At 35.9% G+C, this 23,935-nt stretch overlaps 2 protein-coding genes across 2 annotated transcripts in view; one reads left to right on the forward strand and one right to left on the reverse strand.

Annotated features, from left to right (window-relative positions):
- Nucleotides 1-7,845, reverse strand: part of RabX4 (RAS oncogene family member RabX4) — a 103,843-nt gene extending 95,998 nt beyond the window's left edge. Inside the window, exon 1 of the mRNA XM_090400293.1 lies at nucleotides 7,720-7,845. Coding sequence (XP_090256419.1) covers nucleotides 7,720-7,843 — 124 coding nt within the window. The 5' untranslated portion in view covers nucleotides 7,844-7,845. The remainder of the gene's footprint in view (nucleotides 1-7,719) is intronic.
- Nucleotides 1-23,935, forward strand: part of LOC150101313 (ras-related protein Rab-22A-like) — a 377,479-nt gene that overhangs the window by 107,859 nt on the left and 245,685 nt on the right. The gene's annotated exons all lie outside the window — the stretch shown is intronic.

Raw genomic sequence — 23,935 nt, forward strand, 5'->3', positions numbered from 1 at the left:
ACACCTGCCTACTTCCAACACAGCAACCAAATCAATAATATATATATATATATGTAACCAGTATCATCCTCAGATAAGCAAAGCTTTATGATTATTATTAATGGTAATAATACAAGCTTTTTACTCTTGAGTCAATGAGAAATTCTGCAAATGATAATGATATTACGAGTAATTATAATTTTTACTGACCAATTTGCAAGAAAAAGTTGCATTGTTGCCGAAATTTTAGTATATTCATGTAATTATTTGAGAGATAAATAATAAACTATTATTATTTTTAAAAAAAAATATTATTTGTATCTGACCAATATACGAAAAGGCCTTGCAAGACCTATGGCATATCAGTGCCGTGTATGGTCAAGAGAGTAAGAAACAAGGAGGAATCTGTTGATATCTTTTTGAACAGCTCAAGATTATATAGCCTTTGAACAGCCTACAGATTGGTAGGGGCTGTTCCAAAGAACATAAGTAGATGGAATAAAAAAGGTGGCAGAGAACTTGATTCGACAAGTTTTGAGCTGGACTGTAAATGGGTGTTGACCAGCAGCTGCTCTTGCTCTTACTCTTTTGGAGGAAAGTGGAGGAATGGTATTAGCCAGTACAGTAGACTACTCCATAAAAGTGTCTTTAGAATAAGCATAAGGCGAAATTGAACACGCACGTGTGTGTGTGAGAGAGAGAGAGAGAGAGAGAGAGAGAGAGAGAGAGAGAGAGAGAGAGAGAGAGAGAGAGAGAGAGAGAGAGAGAGAGAGATTGGAGTGGATCTGTAAGAAAGGGATCCTCAATTTACCATTCTACCCTCTTCTGGATAGTAGCATCAAGCAGTCTTGGAGAAGATTTAGATGCACTACCCAATTTCTCTACTTGTCTTGGTTTAAGCAAACAGCTGTACACCTCCTGTCGAATCCTTCCTAATATATCAGTGGACCAAGGACTAATCCCCGGGATACAGCACTGTCGTCTTAATTCTTGCAGACTTACTTCCCTCATACGTCACTTTTTTTATATCTATTATTTAGCCATCCTGTTATTCAACCTAATAGTTTATAATTCAACCCCATATTCACCAACTTATGCAACATATTTCCATGCTGCATCCTGTCAACAGTATGCTAAGGCTTTGATGGGATACGGCATGAATTTAATTCCCTTTGCCTACTTGAACCGTAACATGGTTATAAAATGTGAGCAAGTTACTCAAACATGATCTTCCCTTAGTAAACTCATGCTGTCCATTGCAAAGTATACATTAGATTTTCTGTCAGTCCATTTTTGCATGCGATATTACCATCTTTTCCAAAATCTCCACCAACACCACTCCTGAGATCCTAATTGAGAACTATACATATCGGTTTTTGTACCAGCCTTTTAAAATGGGATTATCATACTTTCTTTGCACTTATGTGGAATCTTCCCTGTGATGAGACTCAAATTATACAGCCAAGTCAAAGACACAGCCAGTTCTGCAGATATCTCGTCATTAGCAGAACTGGCAAAGCCAGTTTTGCGGATAACGAGATATGTTCCTAGAAGTTGAGGAATAAATAAGACAGGAATGAAATAGATCTGCAGTCTTATTAAACATGATATTCTTAAGAAAACAATGATCTGGAGTGAATACCGTTCATAAGATGATGTCAATTATGAAAATTGTGAGGTTTAGGCCTGAAGATTTACACGAATTGTATACAGAAAGTTAAGTACTGTATGTTTATGAAAAGAAAACTCAAAAGTCCTAACGTTATGCTGCAATTAAAAGAAAGAATGAACGTGAAAGATTAGCTACTAAATGTGGATGGCAGATGCGGAAGAGATTGTTCAGCTAATAAGTACCCATTTTCCCAAGAGTTTTTGGGTTTTCTTTTCATAATCATACAGTACTTAGCTTTCCGTATACAATTCTTGTAAATCTTCTGGCCTACGCCTCACAATTTTCATAATTGACATCATCCTTATGAACGGTATTCGCTCCAGAATATTGTTTTCTTAAGAATATCTATTTAATAAGATTGCAGATCTATTTCGTTCCTGTCTTATTTATTCTTCAACCTCTAGGGACATATTTCGTTATTGCATCATGTAAGTATTTTTTATGTTTCTTATCAGGTAACCGATACTTTGGGACCAAAGCTAATATTCTTCTCAGTTGGTCTTAATTTCCTGCTTTGTAATTCAGCATGTAACCTCTTCCTAATGGAAGATCTATACATTTAGCCACTTCCCAAGTCACTCCAGCATGGTCACTGCCCATAACCGGAAGCTAGAACAGTCACAGTTTTAACTAAAACGCCTTCTGACTCTATATGATTGGGATTAACACTCTTTGACATCTAGTTCCTTCTGTCACATGCTGATTAACGAAGTTCCACAGAACAACTCAATAAATTTGGCTTCATTCTTCTCATAAGCTTTGACTTGTGCCAAATCAATGTTGGGATAATTAAATTTACCTATAATGATTTTAAGAATTTAATAAATTTTTAATAGTCGGAAACATTGTTTTATAATTTATGATTTAATGATAAATGTACAATTATCATATTCTTATTAACGATAAATGTAAAGTATCAAGTTAATGACGTGTCATCAAATTTAGCATAATAATATTATTGTTTACTTTATTACAATAATAACTTTATTGTTCTTACGAGGTTATATTTAATAAATAGAAGCAACTCGCAAGCGCTACTCTCTTTGGCAGTCATATGATAATTTTAATTCTTTCATTTCCAAAGGGAACAGACGACATTTTTAATTCCTGACCCTAACTTTTCTACGACCTGTAGGCTTCCGGTTTCCTCTTTTCATCATCGTCGAAGCTGAGTACATTGCTGCAGCGTACTAAATGGAAGATGATATTCCTAATCTGTAGATTATATGTACTTTTGTAATCGAGTTTGTTATATTTCGGCATTAAAAACTCGACTTTCTTCTGAGATAAAAAGTTACCTACTTACCTCCGCCAAAGATCAGCTAACTCTGAAATGCTTATAAAAGTCTAAAAAATCATCTAGTTGGTGATCAGAATTATCATCACAGATTACACCTTTCTTTGTGATTATACACCATAAATAAAATAAAAATGGAAATAAACTAATTTAAAAATTTTAAACTTTAACTTAATATTGTATACAGAGTTATATGAATTCCTGAAATTTGCATTAAGACAAAGTATGATTTCTACTTTTGTTTAAACTAATGTGATTTATTTTATAATAAGTTTAATCTTTATACTAATGAACAAAATGCAACAGTAATAAACATTTTCTGTTGACTTCTGAGGAAGAGAGGGAGAAGCAATACATTCACGTAAATCCTAAAACACGTTTAACAAATTCAAAATATCGCAACTGTGGTTTCATATTTTAAAGAGCATGTTTACTGGTAATGTCAGACAAATATGTACCTAATAATCATGCCTGTAACACACCTAACAGCATGAATCCAGAGCCACAGTGACAACAGAATAAGAACATTTATTATTTTCCATAACAATAACCTGTCCAATGCAAGTTAACTGTTTATGGCATACTGTCGATTTCATTTGTCACCAACAACTAGCAAAGTATATTTTCCAACGAGTACTTAGTTCAACTAGAGCTAAACAGTGAATGCTGATGAAATAGTCCTGACCCAATAAAACAATATATTTCTGAGTTCATGGTAATTGTCATTCAGATGTTGTAGATACATAGTCATTGAATGCAACTAAGTTGTTCTAATTCACTAATGTACTAATTCATACACTGGCTACAAAACCTTAGTGTATCTCTGTTGTGGACTTATCATTGGAAGTTAACATGAATACTTGTATTCATATATATTTTGTGTATCTTATTACGACACAGCGGGAAGTATGCACTGTATACAAACTAAAAGATCGTAGCACTAAAAAAACCTTGTTGCTACTTTTCATTCCCTTTCTCACAGAATCCTCATACATCTTCCATGGATAGCTTGTTTTCACACTACATATCCGATGATATGTAGTGTGAAACTATTACCCGACAAGCTAAGCTATACCTATCTGATTTAGGTGACCTTTATCTGCTTAATGTTCTTATCACTTCGGTATCGATGATCCCCCTGGGTTTAAATCCCGTTTAGAAAGAAGGACCTTTATAAGGGTTTGTTGAGTCTTGGCTGAAGTGAGTTAGCCTACCACATACGGAACTAATTTTTTTCGTCCTTCAAAACAAACACATCTTGCATGCGTTTACTGGCAAACCGGCTAGTGAACACATGCAGCTGAGACATAATACACTGGCCTCAGCTTTAGTTAATTCCGCAGGTATTCCAAATAATAAAATCCATTACTAACTTAAATATCTTAATCACATCACCTGTCCACTTCTATCTACCAAACTCCCTCATATTCAACATTTAAAGTTTCGAGTCAGTCTTGGTCACTTACCTCTGAACCCTCTCTAACAGTTTCTTATTTCGTATATACCCTAATGAGTAGACCTGCGTACAGAAACTGATACGGTCATTACATAGTCATTGAATGCAACTAAGTTGCTCTGTTAATGTTAATGTACTAATTACATACACTGGCTACAAAACCTTCGTTTATCTTTGCTGTGGACTTATCACATGGAAGTTAACATGAATGTACTTGTATTCATATATATTTAGTGTATTTTATTACGACACAGCGGGAAGTGTGCACTATATACAAACTAAAAGATCGTAGCACTAAAAAAACCCACTAAAATGAATGCCGACATTATATATATATATATATTTTTATTATAATGACACTATAATCTCCATATCTCTGCTTGTCAGTATCCTTAGCATTACTGGAGAATATATTGACTTTAATCAATTTTGCATTATATCCACTGAAGTTTAACTTATTGTTCGCTACCATCAACCCAAGATCTTTGTCTATTTCTTCTCCTAAAGTGAAGTTTCACCAATCTAATACACCTCATATCATTTATTCTAGTCAAAAGAACTTCCGTTGCTTATTTCGTACTGGATTTGAACCAAGTTTTACCGACCATGCCTTTCAATTGGAAAGATTTGAGTTCGAATCCCGTCTAGAACGTGAACTTCATTTATAAGGGATTTTCAACTGAAACCAGTCCCATACGTGGCAAGGTCCCCCCCCGCCGAAACCTTGCCACTTCCCGGGCATCCATAAGAACATATAATTCTGTAGTGTATTACAGCTAGTGTATGTGCATTAATTCCGTATTATTATTGTAGCTTTTGCGGGATTGCCTGCAAACAACTAAATACCTCCTCATAAATCCTATATATATATATATATATATATATATATATATATATATATATATATATATATATATATATATATATATATATATATATATATATATATATATATATATCACATAAATCGCTGGCTTCTTCTGTTAACCAACCATCTATGTATTCAAGCTACCAGTCAATTATCCGTCCCCATCCACTCGAATTCAGCATTAATTATGATGCCCTACTCAATTAAATTTGTTCAAAAGCTAGAAAAAAATACATTTTATGCTATTACTTTTAGGCAATGACATAGAAAAGAGAGAGAGAGAGAGAGAGAGAGATACTTTTGTCTCCTGGTGCAATCGCTATGTTTGGTCTCTACAATGGAGTTTCCAGATTACTGAACCCTGACATCCACCCAGTAACAGTGTGCTATATAGGGTTACAAACTTTCCTGTGTGGAATTAATATAAAAATATGCACTCCTTGGTCCATTAAGTTGTCATCCTATTATAAAATATTATAACATAGGGCGACAACTTAATATACAAAGAAATAAGGTCACCTTTAACAAATTTATCTACTGAAACGATTGCTTATTCTAATAAATTCAGTTTTGTATTCTACCTCTAAGTAACTTCTCCAATTCTCGGACTACAATCACTACACCTGAAACACAAACTGGCATACGCCGCCATGATTTGGATCCTTACCTTATGTAGTGGTACTATTTATTTATCCTACGTGCTATTATTCAGGGATTGTTCTTATTGCTATACTCTTGCTTATCAACCAAACCACGGATACTCTTAGCTCCTTCTTACATTCTCTTAATATCAGTAGTGCTTTAATCTTCACAGACTTTAATACTCTAAAAGATAAGGTTGAAGGAAGCTGTCCAGTCTTAGAGCCTCAATAACATCAAGTTAACTTAAAATTCTTAATCCTTCACGTTCATTAACTGCATTCAGTTATATCGGGTGTTGTTCTTTTTCCCCTCAACCATCGCAAACATACGGACAAATTATTCGCTGAACATTTTTATACTGTATCTTCAACTGATTCAGTCCTAGGAGTTATCTGGCTTCCTCTATAATCTCCTCTCTCATAATAACTTCTCATTCTTCACTACACCTGCTATCTTCCAGATTCATTTATTTCTCCCTATCTATACATTTAAGTATTGGATGCAATCTGATATCTGCAACTGATCTCGAAATGAGTCCTGGGTACTCTTGATCTCCTTTTTTCGCAATTTCTCATTCCATCGTATATAAAAAAAACTCTGTTTCTTACATTTATCATAGTTTTCTGGTCTGTAATTCCATTTAATCAAATTTGCCCGACCACTTTTTTAAAACTAAAACTGCACGATCGCTATCACCAACCGTTGACACTATGGTGACTTTTGTTGTCATGTTGTGAAACGTTATTACTCCCCCCCCCCCACTCGTGTTGTCTCCACCACATGTTGTGCTAAGTAATGATCCACAAGCCAGTCCAGGCACTCACTCTTCTTCCTCCTCCTGAATATTCTTTCCACTTTTTAATCAATGCTTCCATTATTATACGTTAAGTTTTAGAAAATAAATCATATTGATAAACTGCTCTTGACACTTTAGGTAATCGTGTTATTAATATCCCTATGTATGTTTGCGAGTGAGTGTGTGTGCGTGTATTAATGTTTATATTTATATATGTTGTTATTATTTATGAGACTTACATTTTTAAGATTGTTTATAAATAGATATCCATTATTATAAAAAAGAGAATAAATTTACTTTAATGCCATTTAAAATTAATTTAATTGACATTGAGGAAATAATTTATAAAAAAAAGCTTATAAATAAACTCCCTTATTCTCACTTTTTGAAAGATTTGATTTTTTTATAGGACCAATACTCTGAAAAACATCTACGTGCATTAATTACGTGCATTCGAAGTTCATTAATAGAATGTTTACTTTATTCATGGCCCAATATCATTGTAAAGAAAAAACAGAATGCAGTGTAATAGTATTCACAGTCACTTAGCCTTGAATTGTTAAGTCTGTATATCAGTTGGCTTTTTTGTAAACTTTCATTTCTTGATTTTTAGATTCACTCAATACTCATACAGCAATAAGTACGTAGGCAAAGATTTTAATCTTCACAATACTCAAAAAGGTAAGGTTGAAGGAAGCTAAGTCACTTTGGCGTCGCATTGCGTCTTCAGTCGACTATACTGCATATTTTCTGCCGCAACATGTACTGTAAGAGATCAGTAAAAGCGACAGTCTTCTCACAGGGATGATAATTAAAAAAACAACAGAATTTGCAGAGTAAACATCGATCACTGAAAGCACCAAGATATGTTCCATGAGTGTGGTCAGGCGTTCGGTACGACATTACCGTGGCCTTCACATAACCAAGGGTTGTTGGGAAGCCAACACAGGGCATTATTTTGTTACAATGAAAATATCGCAAATATGATAAATAAACGAGAAACACTTACCTATCGTTGATATGTAGGTATCATAAAACCTCTCGTCGCAGAAACGATGGACTATGCAGGTTTTACCCACGTTGCTATCCCCCAAAACCAGTATTTTGTACGTCGCTGCGAAGTCAACCGCCATCTTTTGTGGCGTAGCACCGTCAGCGATCGATCCAAGCCGCGCAAGAGACTGTGGGTAAAAAGATGATGTCACACCCACGAGCGACGGCTGGTTAGAAAGCTGTACCGCTGAGATCGGAGCCAGGCCGTCTAACAGGCTTTACCAGGACAACAGAAGTGAAGAATTCGGAGAAAACAGGCCCAAATAAGAAATGTCCTAAAAAAACAATAATAAAATACATTAATGAGAAACGAAAGACAAAATTCTTCGTACTATTATTACGCATACGGTAATGTGTACTAATTTACACAACAGTACTAGTATTATAAAAGTTTTCCTTTTAAGCATGCGTTATCGTGCATATTCTACTTCGCACTCCTTTCGTGTACAGCTTACGTGCTAAGAGACCACTGTAAGGTCGAGGGTTGAAGGACAAAGTTCAAAAATGGTGAGGTAGAAGAATCAGAAACACGAAGCACGTACAAAGCCCGGATGTCGTATCGACAACAATATCAGTCATGTCATGAAAAGAAAAAAAAAAAAAGAAATTTAAGACATTGAAAAAATAGCAAATGTTAAGTAATATAAAGGAGAAGAACATATTGATTCATCCATGCTCGTGTTTCTTAAGGAAGTAACTGAGCTTCGCAATCGTTCTAATATAAAAAAACCAAAAAGGGGAAGAAACTTGTTACAGTTTGAAATGGAAACGTTTTTCATTTCTCTTTTTGATGCACATTTTCACAGAATCTGCTGTTATTTCATAAATTAAAATACTGGATTATGCACACAATTTATGAAATGACTTATGTTAGATTCCTATTTACGAAAATAGAATTTAAATGTAAGCTCTTCAGCATATGTGTAGGTGTAAAGGATGCTTGCCTGTTTGACTTCAGGCTTTAGCTAGATAGCTACACGCTAAGGATAATACTCGTATAGGTAGTTTAATAATTGCCAGTAGAAGAAAACAGCTGTATCATGAAGAAAAGAAGCTTAAACTTTCTTTCTGCTGTCCTACATGACATTTGTCACCGTGGTAATTTTTTGTTATTTATTGCTAATTTCATGTCAAGCATTTTGTTTTCAACGTTTATTTTTTTTTTTTTTATCAACAGCATATGTACCTAGTATGACGTAATATGGAATAAGAAAACTTACTTTCTATTGCAGATGATCGAATTTCATTTCATAGTGGTTGAAGAACCTTTTTGACATTAAATATAAATACGTTGTGAAAACAATAATTTATTGTATGTTATCATAACGTAATACTGCCTTAAGTTTTTCCAATAATAGCATTCGTAAAATAAACTACATAATTTAACAAAAGAAGAAAAAAACACCGCCATTAGATATTTTTGGAAAAATTTGGGCATAATTTAGTAATTAAAATGGCTTATCAAGAAAATAAAAAACATTTTTCATAGTGCGTACAAATCTTTATTATATAGGTTCTTTTATATACGTCGAGTAAAACATTAAAATTTTATTATTATTTTTTGCGGCAAAGCTAAAACTGTGTTTTATGGAAGTAAGTACACATACTGGCCACTGAATTAGAAACCTTTATGCAGATGTACATAATCGCCACTTACGCAGCATATATGCAATATTCTTGTGTCACCACGTGATCCAGGCAACTATTTAAGAATGCTACTGGTCAGTTTGTTCGTAGTGCGATAAAGGGCTTATTGTGTGTGTGTGTGTGTGCTCGTTTAGCTGAAGCCATAAGAGCTATTTTTCAGTGGAAAAATAACCCGCATTGCTAGAGGCGTAACTCTGGTCCTAAGACAATCTGTCAGGAACGAGATCGCAGTCATCTGAGAATTCTTGTACGGACAAACAGAACTTCCTGTGTGCAGTAGTTGACCGAAGCATTTAATGAAGGCTGTTCCTGACCCATATCTCACTGACCTATGCACATGTAATTGAAGAGCGTAGGTAATGGTAGTCGCATGCCTATACGGAAACCACTGATTTCTGCGAAGACCCGGAAAGTTCGTCTGCTGTGTGTCAAGAACACTGTGACTGGACACTGAAACAAGTCATGTGGTCCGACGAGTCGCTATACATTTTGTTCTGTACCCACAGTAGGCAGAGAATTTGGTCGGGACCCCATGAAGCACTGAATCCAGATCGCCTTTTAAACACAATTCTAAGTTCTGGAGGCGTCGTGGTGTGGAAAACGTTCTGTTGGTATGGAACGGGGCCCCTGATATTGCTGGAAGGTCGGGTGTTCTCCAAGAAATATCTGAACATTGTTGTCGATCAAGTTCATCCTGCAATGTTGACTTTTTTATCCAACAGGGGATGACTGTTTCATGTACGGAAATGTCACGCAAGAATTGATCAGCAGTGGTTCAGGGAACAGTTTTCCCTGGCCACTACAAAGCCTGGATCTGAACCCCATTGAGAATGTATGGGACATATTAGAAAAACAGATCGTGGAGCAAAGTCCTCTTCCATCAAATCTGAGCCAGTTAAAGGATTTTCTATTGAACGCCTGGTATGTTGTAGACGTAGATGCAATCCGACACGGTACTAAATAAAAGTTTCTAATTCAGTGACTGGTACGTGTAGTAAACGTATGATATAAAAACATTCTAAAATTAATTAGAAGTAAAAAGGATGTGTTTTTGAAGATTTAGTCCTCAGAACATCGCTAGGATCTGAATCCTGTTTCTTATTTGTGGACATTATTGCGCGCGCGCGCGCGTGTGTGTGTTTAAATGTCCAGTTATACATTGTCTTTTAAGAACTTGTGTAAATAGTCCTGATACATTTTGTTATACTTGTAGTAGTTTCGTACTACAACTATAACAAGTTTCATTTTCGTGCTGAGAAAATTTACAGAATTTGCCAAAAATGCATATTGTGCATACTTTCGGATAAAACTTAGGGTCAAGATACATCGTGCGTCACACATAAATTTGGTGCACATGTGTTGGACAATTGAATATATGAACTCTTACCAGTCATTCTGTCTCCTGAAATGCAAAACGAAGTTCACACTAAGCGAATTAAGTGATTTGGTGAGAATTATACGCAGATTCTAGGATCTGTGCATAATTCGTCACTTCTGTTCATAATTCAGGTTATAATTCACATTTGTTCATAATTCACATCTGCGCATAATTCAGGAGTATTCATCAGAAGGTATGAGAATGAATTCATGGAAGGTTTTTGTAGGAAGGTTTGCAAGTGTATGTGACGATGCTCCTGTGTATATTTTTAGTTTAAGTATGTACGTATATGAATTAGGCCAATAGAAGTCGTTGATTCATCTAAAATAATCTTGAAAGGTGTCCTGCTAAAAACGACAATACTTAAGCCTCCACCCTATTTACTCGTTTTGTTTTGCAAATAAAAAAATTATTTGAAAATTAATCGAGTCTTGTCAAAAGTAAGAAACTGTGATTATCTTTTAAATATTTAATTTTGAACTGCGATCTGCTGTGTTGTTAATTATACTGGACAGGATAATCAACTACATAGACCCTGCTATGAAATTCATTTAAGAAATAATATCTGAGCAACACTTATCACAGGTACGGAAATTAAGTTCTTGTATTTAAAAATTAACCATCTTTACTTGGAATGAACAATTATATACATCCGGAAAAACGGATTGCTGTGAAAATCGTAACAGAAAAAAATTGGATACAACCAAGTTCCGGATTTCAAAAACATATCCGAAAATACATTGGTGCGATAAGAAAAATTCAGGGCGAAAGATTTCAAAAGGATTCAAATAGGATTTAACGGAGATAAGGTACGAAATACCTTGAAAGAGCATCACTATGATAGCGGATTACTGTTGGTGTTAAAATGGAAAATTATGGGTGTGTCTCATAAGAACAAAACACCACAGAACATGCATTTAATAAAGACAGAATAACAAGATTTTTCTCCAAGAAATACGAGGATTTCACCTAAACATTTGCTTCTGTGTAAATATTTTTTCATCTACTTCTATTTTCAGGTAATTTTATTTTATTCGTCAATTTAAGGGAGCACCCTTAGATCAGATCTGATATATATATATATAGTCTCTCTTTCTGTTTGGCAATTATGATTATATAAATTTCATTCAGCTTAAATAATTCGTTTCATGTCAAGAGCAATTTTAATAACTGAGTTAATAATGCCAGAGAATGTGACGAAAAATACAGATGAATGTTTAACTGAAAAGAAAACATAAAAACTGTTTCATTAAAAAAAAAAAATTATCCTTCAAATCTCGGCTGGTGACGAATTATATTTCTTTATTATGGTAGTAGACCGTTAATAGAAAATGCAGAAGAGACTTTGATAGGCTTTTAATTTTACATATTTAAAAGTTGTTTTTTGTTCTCTAAATTTCAACAAGTCATCTCTCATTTGGACAACGAAATATCAACTGAGAGGACGTTTATGCTGCTAGTTTACATTAATTTAATTTGCCACTGTAATTGGCTTTTCAGGTCTATGCTAAAATCATAAAGAGGGGTTAGAATAAATAAAAAAACGTATAATAAATGATTACTATAATGGACGTTTTTATATAAATTCAACTCACGGAAGGCTGTAAATCTATAGTGGATTAATTAGTACAGCTTATAGGCTAAGCAATCCGGGAACTGTATTCTTGAGACCAAACATGAAACTTTTTCATACCATTTAAGCCCTTAAACAAGCGGGATGGTGGTATCACACTAAATAGTGAAAATCATCTATCTTATAATATATTCATAAATACCTGAGCACACTGTAGAATTCAAACCGCAGCCTGTTGTTGTAGGGAGATTAGGTTGTCGACTTAACTAACCAGGTCAGCTACAGTTTTTGTGTAGATATAGCGATACAGTAAAGAAAACCAAAAACTTCGTTAAACAATTTTTGGATTTGAGTTACTCCTCGCCAAAAACTCTTATTTGTGCTAGTAATTATAGCTAAGGATCCTCTGAAGCTCAGACGGTATAGCGAAGCCCTTTGGTCCAGAAAGACCTTAGTTCGATTCCCGTCAGTGACGTGAGGAACATTTACCGGCTAACTCATATTTCGTCTCTTTCGACGAAATGTGAGTTAGCCGGTCTCATACGTAGGTAGGGTTTTTTTTTCACCCGGAAACGCCGGTTTTTTAGTTCTCCAGGACAGACAAATCGGGCCCGTGAACACATGCATCTACAGACATAGGACACAAGGGGAGGCATAGAGCTAACCACCTTATCCTCGAGTACTATTGCGGTTGCAAAAATACATACCTCGACACCGTAGAAAGGTAGAAGAGGGGAGGATTAAGAAAGAAGATTTATAGCCAAGAATCAGTAGTATCTATAATTATATTCTACAAATTAATTATATATACTCTCGAATATAATTATTGTAAGGCAAAAGAAAAATTGCTCTTAATTTGGAATCCGAAACTAAAAGGCATATGAAGTTCTAAAATTTTTTTTTCGAAAAAAAAAAAAAATGCTGCACTGTTATACTGACGAAATAAAGTTTGCATCATTTCCTCACTAAGTTAATATAAATTTCATACCGGAGCTACACCAACTACTGCCAAATATTGAATATGAGAAATACAAAAACAGGTTAATTTTTCTTCATTTTTGCAAATAACGCAAGGCCAAGCTCATCACTGCTGGTTTTAAGTAAACCATATCAGCTGTGTATTAAAACTGTATTCTCGATAACTTCAAATTGTTACCAGATTTCAGTTTCAGAGAATGATTACTTTATACTGCAATATTTCCAGTGCTATTCCGTGATATTATATCTACCGTATTCTAGTATTTCCAGATAGTAGTGCAATCCTTACTACTACTACTACCCTTCTGCCCACGTATTCCCAAGTTAGTTACAGTATAACTCTTCCTTACTCAAAGTGTGTTAATTATTCTATTCTCATAAACTATTTTTTGTTTCTTAACTTAGACTTCATTTTAATGGGGATTTTTCGTTAATTTCGACATTTTTTATCACTGTCTTTCATCGCTCATTCTTTATTTGTCCACTTTTTCTTATTTCTGTTTCATAAACTCTCCTACTTGATCCGCTTCTTAGTTATCCCTTACTAGTCTTTTGTTTTGGCATAAAGAATCACCACCAGGTTCTCTTTTCCTTTTGTCATATTTTAATATATTTCAACGCTTTTCAGAAATGATCTCTCTCTCTCTCTCTCTCTCTCTCTCTCTCTCTCCATTCTATTATACACTTCTCACTTCTCACTATGTGACTACATAACACTGATAAAAACTTACTATTGCAAGCAATGTAAATCCAAATGCTGAAGTGACTGAGTTACAAAATTTCCTAAATGAATAGGTTGTCGGTACAGAAATTCCTGACTGTTCTAGTTCTCTGTGAACAATAGGTTATAGAACAGGAGAAAAACGTCCGTAACTGCCGAACATGTGATTAACACCGCAAACCCGGCCAGACTCGCTGGAAAAGGCTACCCTCCCAGGCTCTTCACCTCCACTGCAGACAAGGGTGATCGACCGTCCAGGAAAGGATACGCCGTTCTGAGCACGTGCTCTTGCGTGAGGAGGAGCATCGGCGGCGGCAGTGGCGACAACTATCCCTGAGTCATATGGAAATACCGATCATTTGGTTTGTTTGGACGCGATACGAACATTCATGTTTGCATTTTCCACGACTTCCTTCTAGAAGTTTCTGTCACGCGGACACGCAGTCGTAGCGTTCCCTTAAGGGGAAAAAAAAAGAAGAAAAAAGGATAGACGGTTTACCTGCGAATAAGCAGGGCGTACTTGGAAAAGTGTGCTCTGATGATTCGTCAACACAGACTGTAGTTCGATTTTCAGGAAGACTAATCACCTGTGAGTTTTTTCACCTGAAAAATCACCTACACGTTAACAATTGCTAAAGAAACTGTCTGTAGCAATAGGAAACATTACACCACTAAGGCGGTGTAATGTATTACAATTACAGAACAGCTTATATTTACATATTTCTTATAATTACAATTACAGAACAAAACGTTCGCATTTTAAGCAGTTGCTATAAGTGAAATTTGATTTTTTGTTTACATCATGGATCTTGACGTTAGGAAACCACATAAGGAAAAAATGAGCGTTTTCGAATGATTGATTCGAGATTAATTTTCTCCTTTTCGTAAACAGGTGCAGAAAAAGCTGTGCAGTTGTACCTTACATTTCCAAGGCATTTGACAGACTTTAACATGGACGACTGATTATCGAATTCCTGTATCATCGTCTGCCTTTTAATCTTTGTAATTAGGCGGCCACTTTTCTCTCTGAGCGGTCACTGTCCAAACATCCAAATAGAAAGCGTCTCTTTGTCTCTTTTCAGGTTTCCCCTACCAATGCAGTAGTGACTCTGGGTTCCGTGTTTTAACAACCAGTGCCTTAAACACTGATTCCACACCATTCTTCACTGTGTTTAAGTAACATAGCTGCTTATTTATTCCCTTTACCTTTAATAGTAGCCAGCTTAGCAGACAACATTACATTTCTATTCTTAGGATGACTTACCTCTAGGCTTTTCTGGTGCAAACAATTATATATATGGTCTACTCATTCCCAAAAAATCTTTGTATCCTTTCTAACCCATCTACTAATCTATATACACACACACTCCAAATCCAGTCAAACTTAGAAAACTACTCTCACATTTGGAGTAGTGCTCCAAAAGCATTCCTAAAAATTCTTGATGCTGATCGAAAGAAAATGTTTCAGCTAATTGATGCCACCTCTCTCACAGGTTACTCCAAGCACTATCTCACAGATAGTGGTTAGGTTCTGCCTTTGTTTTAGGCATGAGCGTTATTCCGCTAAATAGGTATCCATCATCCCATTGCTTCTAAACCCACAATAACTTGAGAAACAGTAGCTGCCCACCAACCATTTGCAGTTCTAGTGACCGCTAACCGAACTCGCTTCTGCTAGTTTTCTTTCATATCTTTATCTCTGAAATCTAGAGAAGCTCCCCCCACTCTTTTGAAGATTTCCAAGAACTACATACTCCAACTATTTAAACAGAACATGAGTAGATTCCTTCTCTCTTAACCCTGCTTTCTCTCTCTCTCTCTCTCACACACACACACACACACACCACTAATTTTACAGATTTCGAAACCTGTTGTGTAGAACTGATATTTAAAAAAACACCTTTGTGGAGCAATTGAAGGGACATGCATTGCGTGATTTGAATGGGCTGAATTCCAAAAATACTAGGAACTGCAACCTAAGACGAGACTACAGACGTTCAACCTACTGCCTGAAAGAAGAAGGAACTGACATCGCATTTGATTTCAGAAACCAAACTCGTATTTTTCGTGAAAACGTTATTCAAAAAAGCTTAATTTTTTGATAATTTTCTGATCAAAATTTTGTTTAAATATTCAAAATAGTTCTTCTGCTATAGTTTCCTTAGTATGTTGATCATTGCGTATCATTTTATTCCACTGTTCAATTGTAATGTGGCAGAAATTATTTTAAGGATATATCTATCATGCGGTTGGAAATAAACTACGGTTGGGTACTCATCTCATCATTCATTCTCACTTCTATCCAGACTAGTTGCAGAAAGGAATCTTGATATACGAGGTGAAGCAGAAAAACAGTATCCTTTCCTAGATTACAATAACAGGTAATCATGTTACTGAGAAAGCTCCTCTACTGTGCTACTTACGTGTATATCTTGGTTTCAACGCTCGGGTTACCACATTTCTCGTCCTTATCATTCACACCATTCCTCTCTACAAAGAGGGAACGACATGAGGCTTAGATCACACTAAGGTTAGATCTGATAGTTTTTTTACCCAGATTTTGTTCTTATTATTATATTCAAAACTATTTCATTTGCCATCCATGCATCTTTCAATGCATTCTAATTATTTTATATTTCCTATGACATACTTTAAGTAAGTAGCGCTGAAGCAGTTGTATAATGGAATGCGAGAATGTGGATTACTTTTAGCGAAAACCAAAGTCCGGCGTTGTTATGTACAAGTAATATGCACAACTCTTGTATCATTAATAACTTTTCTTTTATTTTGTTTAAATTATGGGGATAAGATGAATATCTGCTTTATTTCGTCAGCCTAGTTAATTTTCAGTTTTCAAGCTAGATGCCAAACCCTGTATCGAAGCTGAGGGAGACTATATTGATTGAAATAAATTATCTGGATAATCATAATTGGCTGTGTTTTCTATCAAAAGTTCGGTTTCTTTTTGGACAGAGGATGTAGCTTTGGCTAGAGCCCAGAAGGCATGGCTGCCGTTTGGGCAGGATGAAAGTTTCCTGTTTTTAGCTCTCTCAAAATCACTTTGCCATGTAGTGATAATTTTTTGCAGCTATTCCGGGCTTTGATGTAGGCTGTATAGGAAGATGGAGTTTTGAATTCAAGCCAATTGCGGTATGCCTGACTTCTTTTGCACAGCCTTGGTACACCTGTGCGAGAACCAAGTCTTAGATAGCGACGGGGATTTAGAGTGGATCTGGGAATGAATGTTCCATGCCGATAAGAATTACTTCGGTGATTCTTTCTGCAGATAGGTTTGGCTCAGGTGACTGGTAACAGTAATCTGAGCAAAGAAATGAGGCATAGAAGTTACGAAGATCGTCCCACTTGACTTTCTGGTAATGCCACACAACGTATGGATGTGAGTGGTTGTGTATGTGTTGCTCCATGGGAGCAGAGATCTGCAATTCATTGTTGTCCGAGCTGCCTAGAGGGCAGACAACATTCACCGCATACTTAGATAGGTCACTAATGCGGAAGAGATTCGAGTTATTTGGGGATTGGGTGGGATTTTCTTATATTCCAGTGGGCATGTGTACAATTTCTGTGAGATCGATGTGATTGCAGAAGTCTCAGCCTCTCTACTTGTGTGATCTGCGCAAATGGAATCGGGCAGCCAGCTGGAGTTGTGGGCATTGAAGTCTCGGAGTAATATAACTTTGCTGTTTAGAAAGTTGGATTGAAGAAAATCAACATTTAAGGAAAGGTGATTAAAGAGTTCGGAGTGGTTGTTGGCTTTAGGAGAGAGCATTAAATTTGGTAGAGATGAGGTAGGGTGATTAGTGATAATATTTTGGTTTACAGAATTTTATTAACTTAACCAACTAGTTTCGCCAAACTTTAACTGTTGGCGTCTTCAGGGCACTTACATATAGGCTGAAACAATCTCACAATTATGTGTAACTATAAAACTGACAAGAATAACTGTAAAAAACTGACTAGAATAATTATAAATAAAATAATATCTAACGTGCGTGAAACACGTATCGCGTGTACAAGATTAGTTAGCTGTTGCTAAGGAACTTTCTGTAGTTTGTATTAAAGTTTATTTCTTTTGTTTTTAAAGATTTGATTAGGGTTTTCCATATCTCTGAGAGTATTAAGCCTTGATTTCTGTCAAGGTTGACAGTAGAACGGGTGACTGTGGCTGCTTCTTTGAAAATTCTTGAATGGTATTCTTCCTCTAAGTAAGGGGAACAACTTTTGTCCCACTCGATGACATGGTTAGTTATAGAAAAATGAGATGATAGGCCAGAAATGTCCTGTCTGTTGTTTTTGACATAGCCAATGTGTTCTTTTTGCCTGATTTCAAGGCTTCTAGAAGTCAGTCCGATGTAACTAGAGCCACACGAGCATGGAATATTATAAACTCCAGCATATTTATAGAAAGAATGGTTGTCTTTTGCCAATAGAATCTATTCGTAAACTACTAAGATAGTAGTTTACGAATAGATTCTATTGGTTTAAATGTTATCTTTATTTTGTGTTGTTTGAGGAGGCTGGCGAGCTTGTAGGAGATGCCTCTTACAAACGGAATTGCAATAGTTTTTATATATTGAATATCTTCTTGTTCTTTTTTGTGGTGGTTCAGAGAAAAGGACTTTATTGACTAGTCTTCTTGGATAGCCGTTCAAGTACAGATTTTGGAAATTAATGTTAACTCATCTTGAAGGGTCTCGTTTTCTGTTGTGATGCGAATCACTCTCTTCTTTAACATGTGTACAATGCTCAGTTTATGTGAGATGTGGTGAGAGGAGCTGAAATGTAGGTAGCGACCTGTATTTTGGTCGGTTTTCTGTACACCGATAGTTTTATACTGCCATCAATTTGTTTTTTGATTAAGATGTCTAAAAACGGTAGTTGTTTTTCTCTTTCAAGTTCCAGAGTAAATTTAATAGTATGCCGGAAGGAGTTGATCTTTTTGAGAAAATCATATAGGTCATCTTTGTTGTTGTTCCACACGATGAAGATATCGTCCACATATCTGAACCAAATTTTAGGTTTGGGAATAATTTGGGATAGGATTTTATTTTCTAAGTCTTCCATAAAGAGGTCAGCACATGAAGGTGAGAGTGGGCTCCCCATCGCCAAGCCTGTTAATTGTTGGTAGATCTTATTTTTCCACGAAAAGTAGTTAGAATTTAGGCAGTGAGCAAACAATGAGGTTATATCTTGTGGGAACAAGGTACTTAAGATTGACCTCTTTATGGAAGACTTAGAAAATAAAATCCTATCCCAAATTATTCCCAAACCTAAAATTTGGTTCAGATATGTGGACGATATCTTCATCGTGTGGAACAACAACAAAGATGACCTATATGATTTTCTCAAAAAGATCAACTGCTTCCATCATACTATTAAATTTACTCTGGAACTTGAAAGAGAAAAACAACTACCGTTTTTAGACATCTTAATCAAAAAACAAATTGATGGCAGCATAAAACTATCGGTGTACAGAAAACTGACCAAAATACAGGTCGCTACCTACATTTCAGCTCCTCTCACCACATCTCACATAAACTGAGCATTGTACACATGTTAAAGAAGAGAGCGATTCGCATCACAACAGAAAACGAGACCCTTCAAGATGAGTTAACATTAATTTCCAAAATCTGTACTTGAACGGCTATCCAAGAAGACTAGTCAATAAAGTCCTTTTCTCTGAACCACCACAAAAAAGAACAAGAAGATATTCAATATATAAAAACTATTGCAATTCCGTTTGTAAGAGGCATCTCCTACAAGCTCGCCAGCCTCCTCAAACAACACAAAATAAGGATAACATTTAAACCAATAGAATCTATTCGTAAACTACTATCTTAGTAGTTTACGAATAGATTCTATTGGCAAAAGACAACCACTCTTTCTATAAATATGCTGGAGTTTATAATATTCCATGCTCGTGTGGCTCTAGTTACATCGGACAGACTTCGAGAAGCCTTGAAATCAGGCAAAAAGAACACATTGGCTATGTCAAAAACAACAGACAGGACATTTCTGGCCTATCGTCTCATTTTTCTATAACTAACCATGTCATCGAGTGGGACAAAAGTTGTTCCCCTTACTTAGAGGAAGAATACCATTCAAGAATTTTCAAAGAAGCAGCCACAGTCGCCCGTTCTACTGTCAACCTTGAAAGAAATCAAGGCTTAATACTCCCAGAGATATGAAAACCCTAATCAAATCTTTAAAAACAAAAGAAATGAACTTTAATACAAACTACAGAAAATTCCTTAGCAACAGCTAACTAATCTTGTACACGCGATACCTGTTTCACGCACGTTCGATACTATTTTATTTATAATTATTCTAGTCAGTTTTTTGCAGTTATTCTTGTCAGTTTTATAGTTACACATAATTGTGAGATTGTTTCAGCCTATATGTAAGTGCCCTGAAGACGCCAACAGTTAAAGTTTGGCGAAACTAGTTGGTTAAGTTAATAAAATTGATCAACATTTGATCTGTAAACCAAAATATTATTACTAATTCTCAGGATCAAGAAAATAAACCTTCATTGTGAGGTAGGGTGAAGTTTAGCCAAAGGAGCTGAAAATTGGGAGATTACGGGTTGGATAATCTCTGGCATGGTATATAGGAGCGAGCATATGCGCATATCCCATCTCTGAGGCAAAAGGGATTAAATAGTGTGTAGTCGAGAAAACAGAGATGAGTAGTGTTCAAGGAGGTTGAGATTTTAGTTTCTGTCAGAAAGAATAGGTAATGACGGAAGGTGGAAGAGAACATCATTAATATTAGAACTGAGACCGATATTTGTGAAATGGATCTGGAAGGTTCTGTGAAGTTTTGACCATGTGTTTCCTCGCTATGGAAACAGGTTTCCAAACAGGTTATTTACTGAGTTTGATTTTCTCTCCAGTATTCCTTCTTTATAATTGATTGTCCATGCTTCTTCTCCACTTTCACATTTCTCTAATAGTTCTTTTCGTAATTCTCGCCTTTTTTCGCGTTATGCATGGGTCAAATCTGACCGAGCTCGTACACGTGATGCAGGCTGGTGCCTTCTGACTTGCTCTTCACGGCCTATACGAACGCCGATTTGCTTGTCGGGGTATCGCAGGTCACTTTTATTAAGCGCGCGAAATTCATTCCGTCTCTCTCTCTCTGTGTAATCGTCGGCCCGAAGTGGTGACATCTGACAATTTTCTTGCAGTCAAAGTTGCACTGTTTGGCGAGCCTGCAAATGTCATCATTTAGCGTTGCGTCGGTTTCCAAATGAAACTTAGGATGATGGCATTGCACTTTTTGTTTTCTGGCTTGATCGTGTCTTGAGCTGATAAAGCAATGGGATCGCGAAGCTCGCTGCCGTTGTCTGCAGTAGGCATATTATCTTCGAGAGGCTGATCGTGGATTGCTTCGAGCTTTTTTTTTCCGTTGTTTCAGTTTTCGGGGAGAAGATTTCGTTGAGCATGATAAGACGCTGTTCTAGATTATCCCGCGCTTGTTTTATGAACTGTTTAATGGCGGGAAGGCACAGGGAAGAGAAAAAAATGGCTGGCTGAGGTGCTTAGGAGTTGGAGCACCGATTCGTTGATTTTGACACGATCGGCATGAATCTACTCGCAACAAAACTCTCAAAGTAAACTACTTTCTTTTCCACAATGTCTAGCTTGCAGGTTTGGCATTTTAAACCTTCAAGACGTCTATCTGTGTTAGCGAAACTCGAAGGGCTTTGTCGTCGCTCGGTTTTGTTGCTCCCATCTTTGCTTCGTATTGCAGGCATTGCCACACGTTGGCTGCTAACGCTTGCTTAGTCTTTATTAAAGTATAAATAAACTTTATTATTAATATTTTTTTCGAAATGCTTAGAATACTTTCAGTTGACCTTCTGTCCCTCTATAACGGTTGCTGTACGTTCTTTTCTGGCAGAAGGTTAAGTGAAATCACTTTTCAACCGTTAGAATAACAGAGCACAATTTCCAAGTCATACAGCTGAGTTTATTCTCCATGACAATATGATTATCGACTTTTAATCATGTGATCATTTATATCAGTGGGTTATTTACTTTTATGCTATTAAAGCAGAAATGAGGTTAGGCACATTATCTGTCACAGCTGAAATAGTCCGCAAAACATGCGGTAAGCGCTTTCCAAGTAAATGGAAAATAAACATTGTTCGCATGCAGTCATTCAATTCCAGGAGTGTTTAATGTGTCATTAACATAAGACCTTCCCTCCCATGTCTGATTTTATGACGGATGTTACGAGTTTTAATACACGTTGTTGCACGTAACACTCGACACTAATATGGCGAACGAAGTAGAATTGCACTGTGGCAGTAAAATTTTTCGATGATTTCTTTTAGGAAGTCAAATATTAACTCATTTGCCTCAATTAAATATCACCTTATCTTCAATATGCATAAAAGCAGTTCTTCTTGATCTAATGAAATTGATTCTGTATGTACACCGACAGTAAATGATAATCTGTATATTCTAGTATAAAGACATACAAAGCGAGTAAATAATTAAAGAATATATATTCGTAGAATTGGAAAGCTCAAGAGTGTAAATAATTTTCATAACTATCTTACAAATTAGACACATTAACGGTTAAACTTGCCCACACAATAAATTGATATGCTATGTTTTGCAACCACTCGTGTGTATGTGATGTTGAAGTATATAAAAATTAGATAATTTCGCTGTTCATCAAGGATTTTGTATTAGGATTAAGTAGGTGGGTTCTTTATATTTTTGGGCTTAGAATTTAAAATTTGAATCTTTTTTTCAGGATAAGTGTCTTTATACACGTCAAAACATGTCATGTCAAAACATAAATTTGTTTCAGTATTATTTAATGATAAAAATTAATAAATAAATATTTGATTGTCAGTCACAAAAATGTAATTGATAATATGAAAATAAACAGCCAAAATATAGTTACTTGCATTTGGATTTTTTAAATATTAAAAAATATACACACATTTAAAAGTGCATGTAGGTAGTTCTTCCCCCCCCCCCTGCAGCCACGTTGACGTCAGTCTCATCGTACTACCACTCCATTTTTCCTGTATTCGTTGTTCCATTAACATTGATGTCCTGGTGGAACCATTCACCTTGCTTGTCGCTACACCAAGGTTTACAAGATTGAAGACCAGACAAAAATGAAGGAAATTAATCTTCAGTGACATCCTGGTTCCATCTTGTGGAACTTTGTTACAAATTATTAACTATATGTAGGTCTTTATTATTTTCAGGCGTATTTTTGCCCAGACCCTTGAACAATATCTCTTAATGATTTTCATGCTTAAGTTCTATTTTATTGAGACTGTTTTCGAATCTTTCATGTTTTAACAGTTCCGTACTCTGAGGTCCGAGATATGAAAGATATGCCTTTCTTAAGTTTCGGTACTTAATTCTTTGGATAATTATCAGCACCGGCAATAGGATGATTGTCGATTTTTGTCCGGTTCTTTAATATTTATGAGGCACGTTTTAATATGCAGTGGTTGTATAAATATTTTCTTTAAGTCAACGAAGGACTTGCATTTTCTGTTATCTCTCTCTCTCTCTCTCTCTCTCTCTCTCTCTCCTTGAGAAAACGCTTATGGAAGACGATGTCTTCATGTAATGTTTTATTGTTGCTCTGCTGTTGAATCAGCATAAAAAGCAGCAATGTTTTATAAATGCTCCTTGCATATACCCAACAGTAATACAATTACTTTTAAATCGATCACCAATAGGGAAATATTTTAAGTCTCCCGCATACTTGTGTGCGTGTGTGTGGGTGGGTGTATGTGTGTGAGAGAGAGAGAGAGAGAGAGAATGGGGCCCATAAACTGCAGCCTTGGCTCAGAAACTTCATTCATTTCTCTAACA

Source organism: Typopeltis vanoorti, chromosome 11, assembly GCF_054136105.1.
Source record: "Typopeltis vanoorti isolate ZY-2024b chromosome 11, IOZ_Tvanoo_1.0, whole genome shotgun sequence".
Classification (NCBI taxonomy): domain Eukaryota; kingdom Metazoa; phylum Arthropoda; class Arachnida; order Uropygi; family Thelyphonidae; genus Typopeltis; species Typopeltis vanoorti.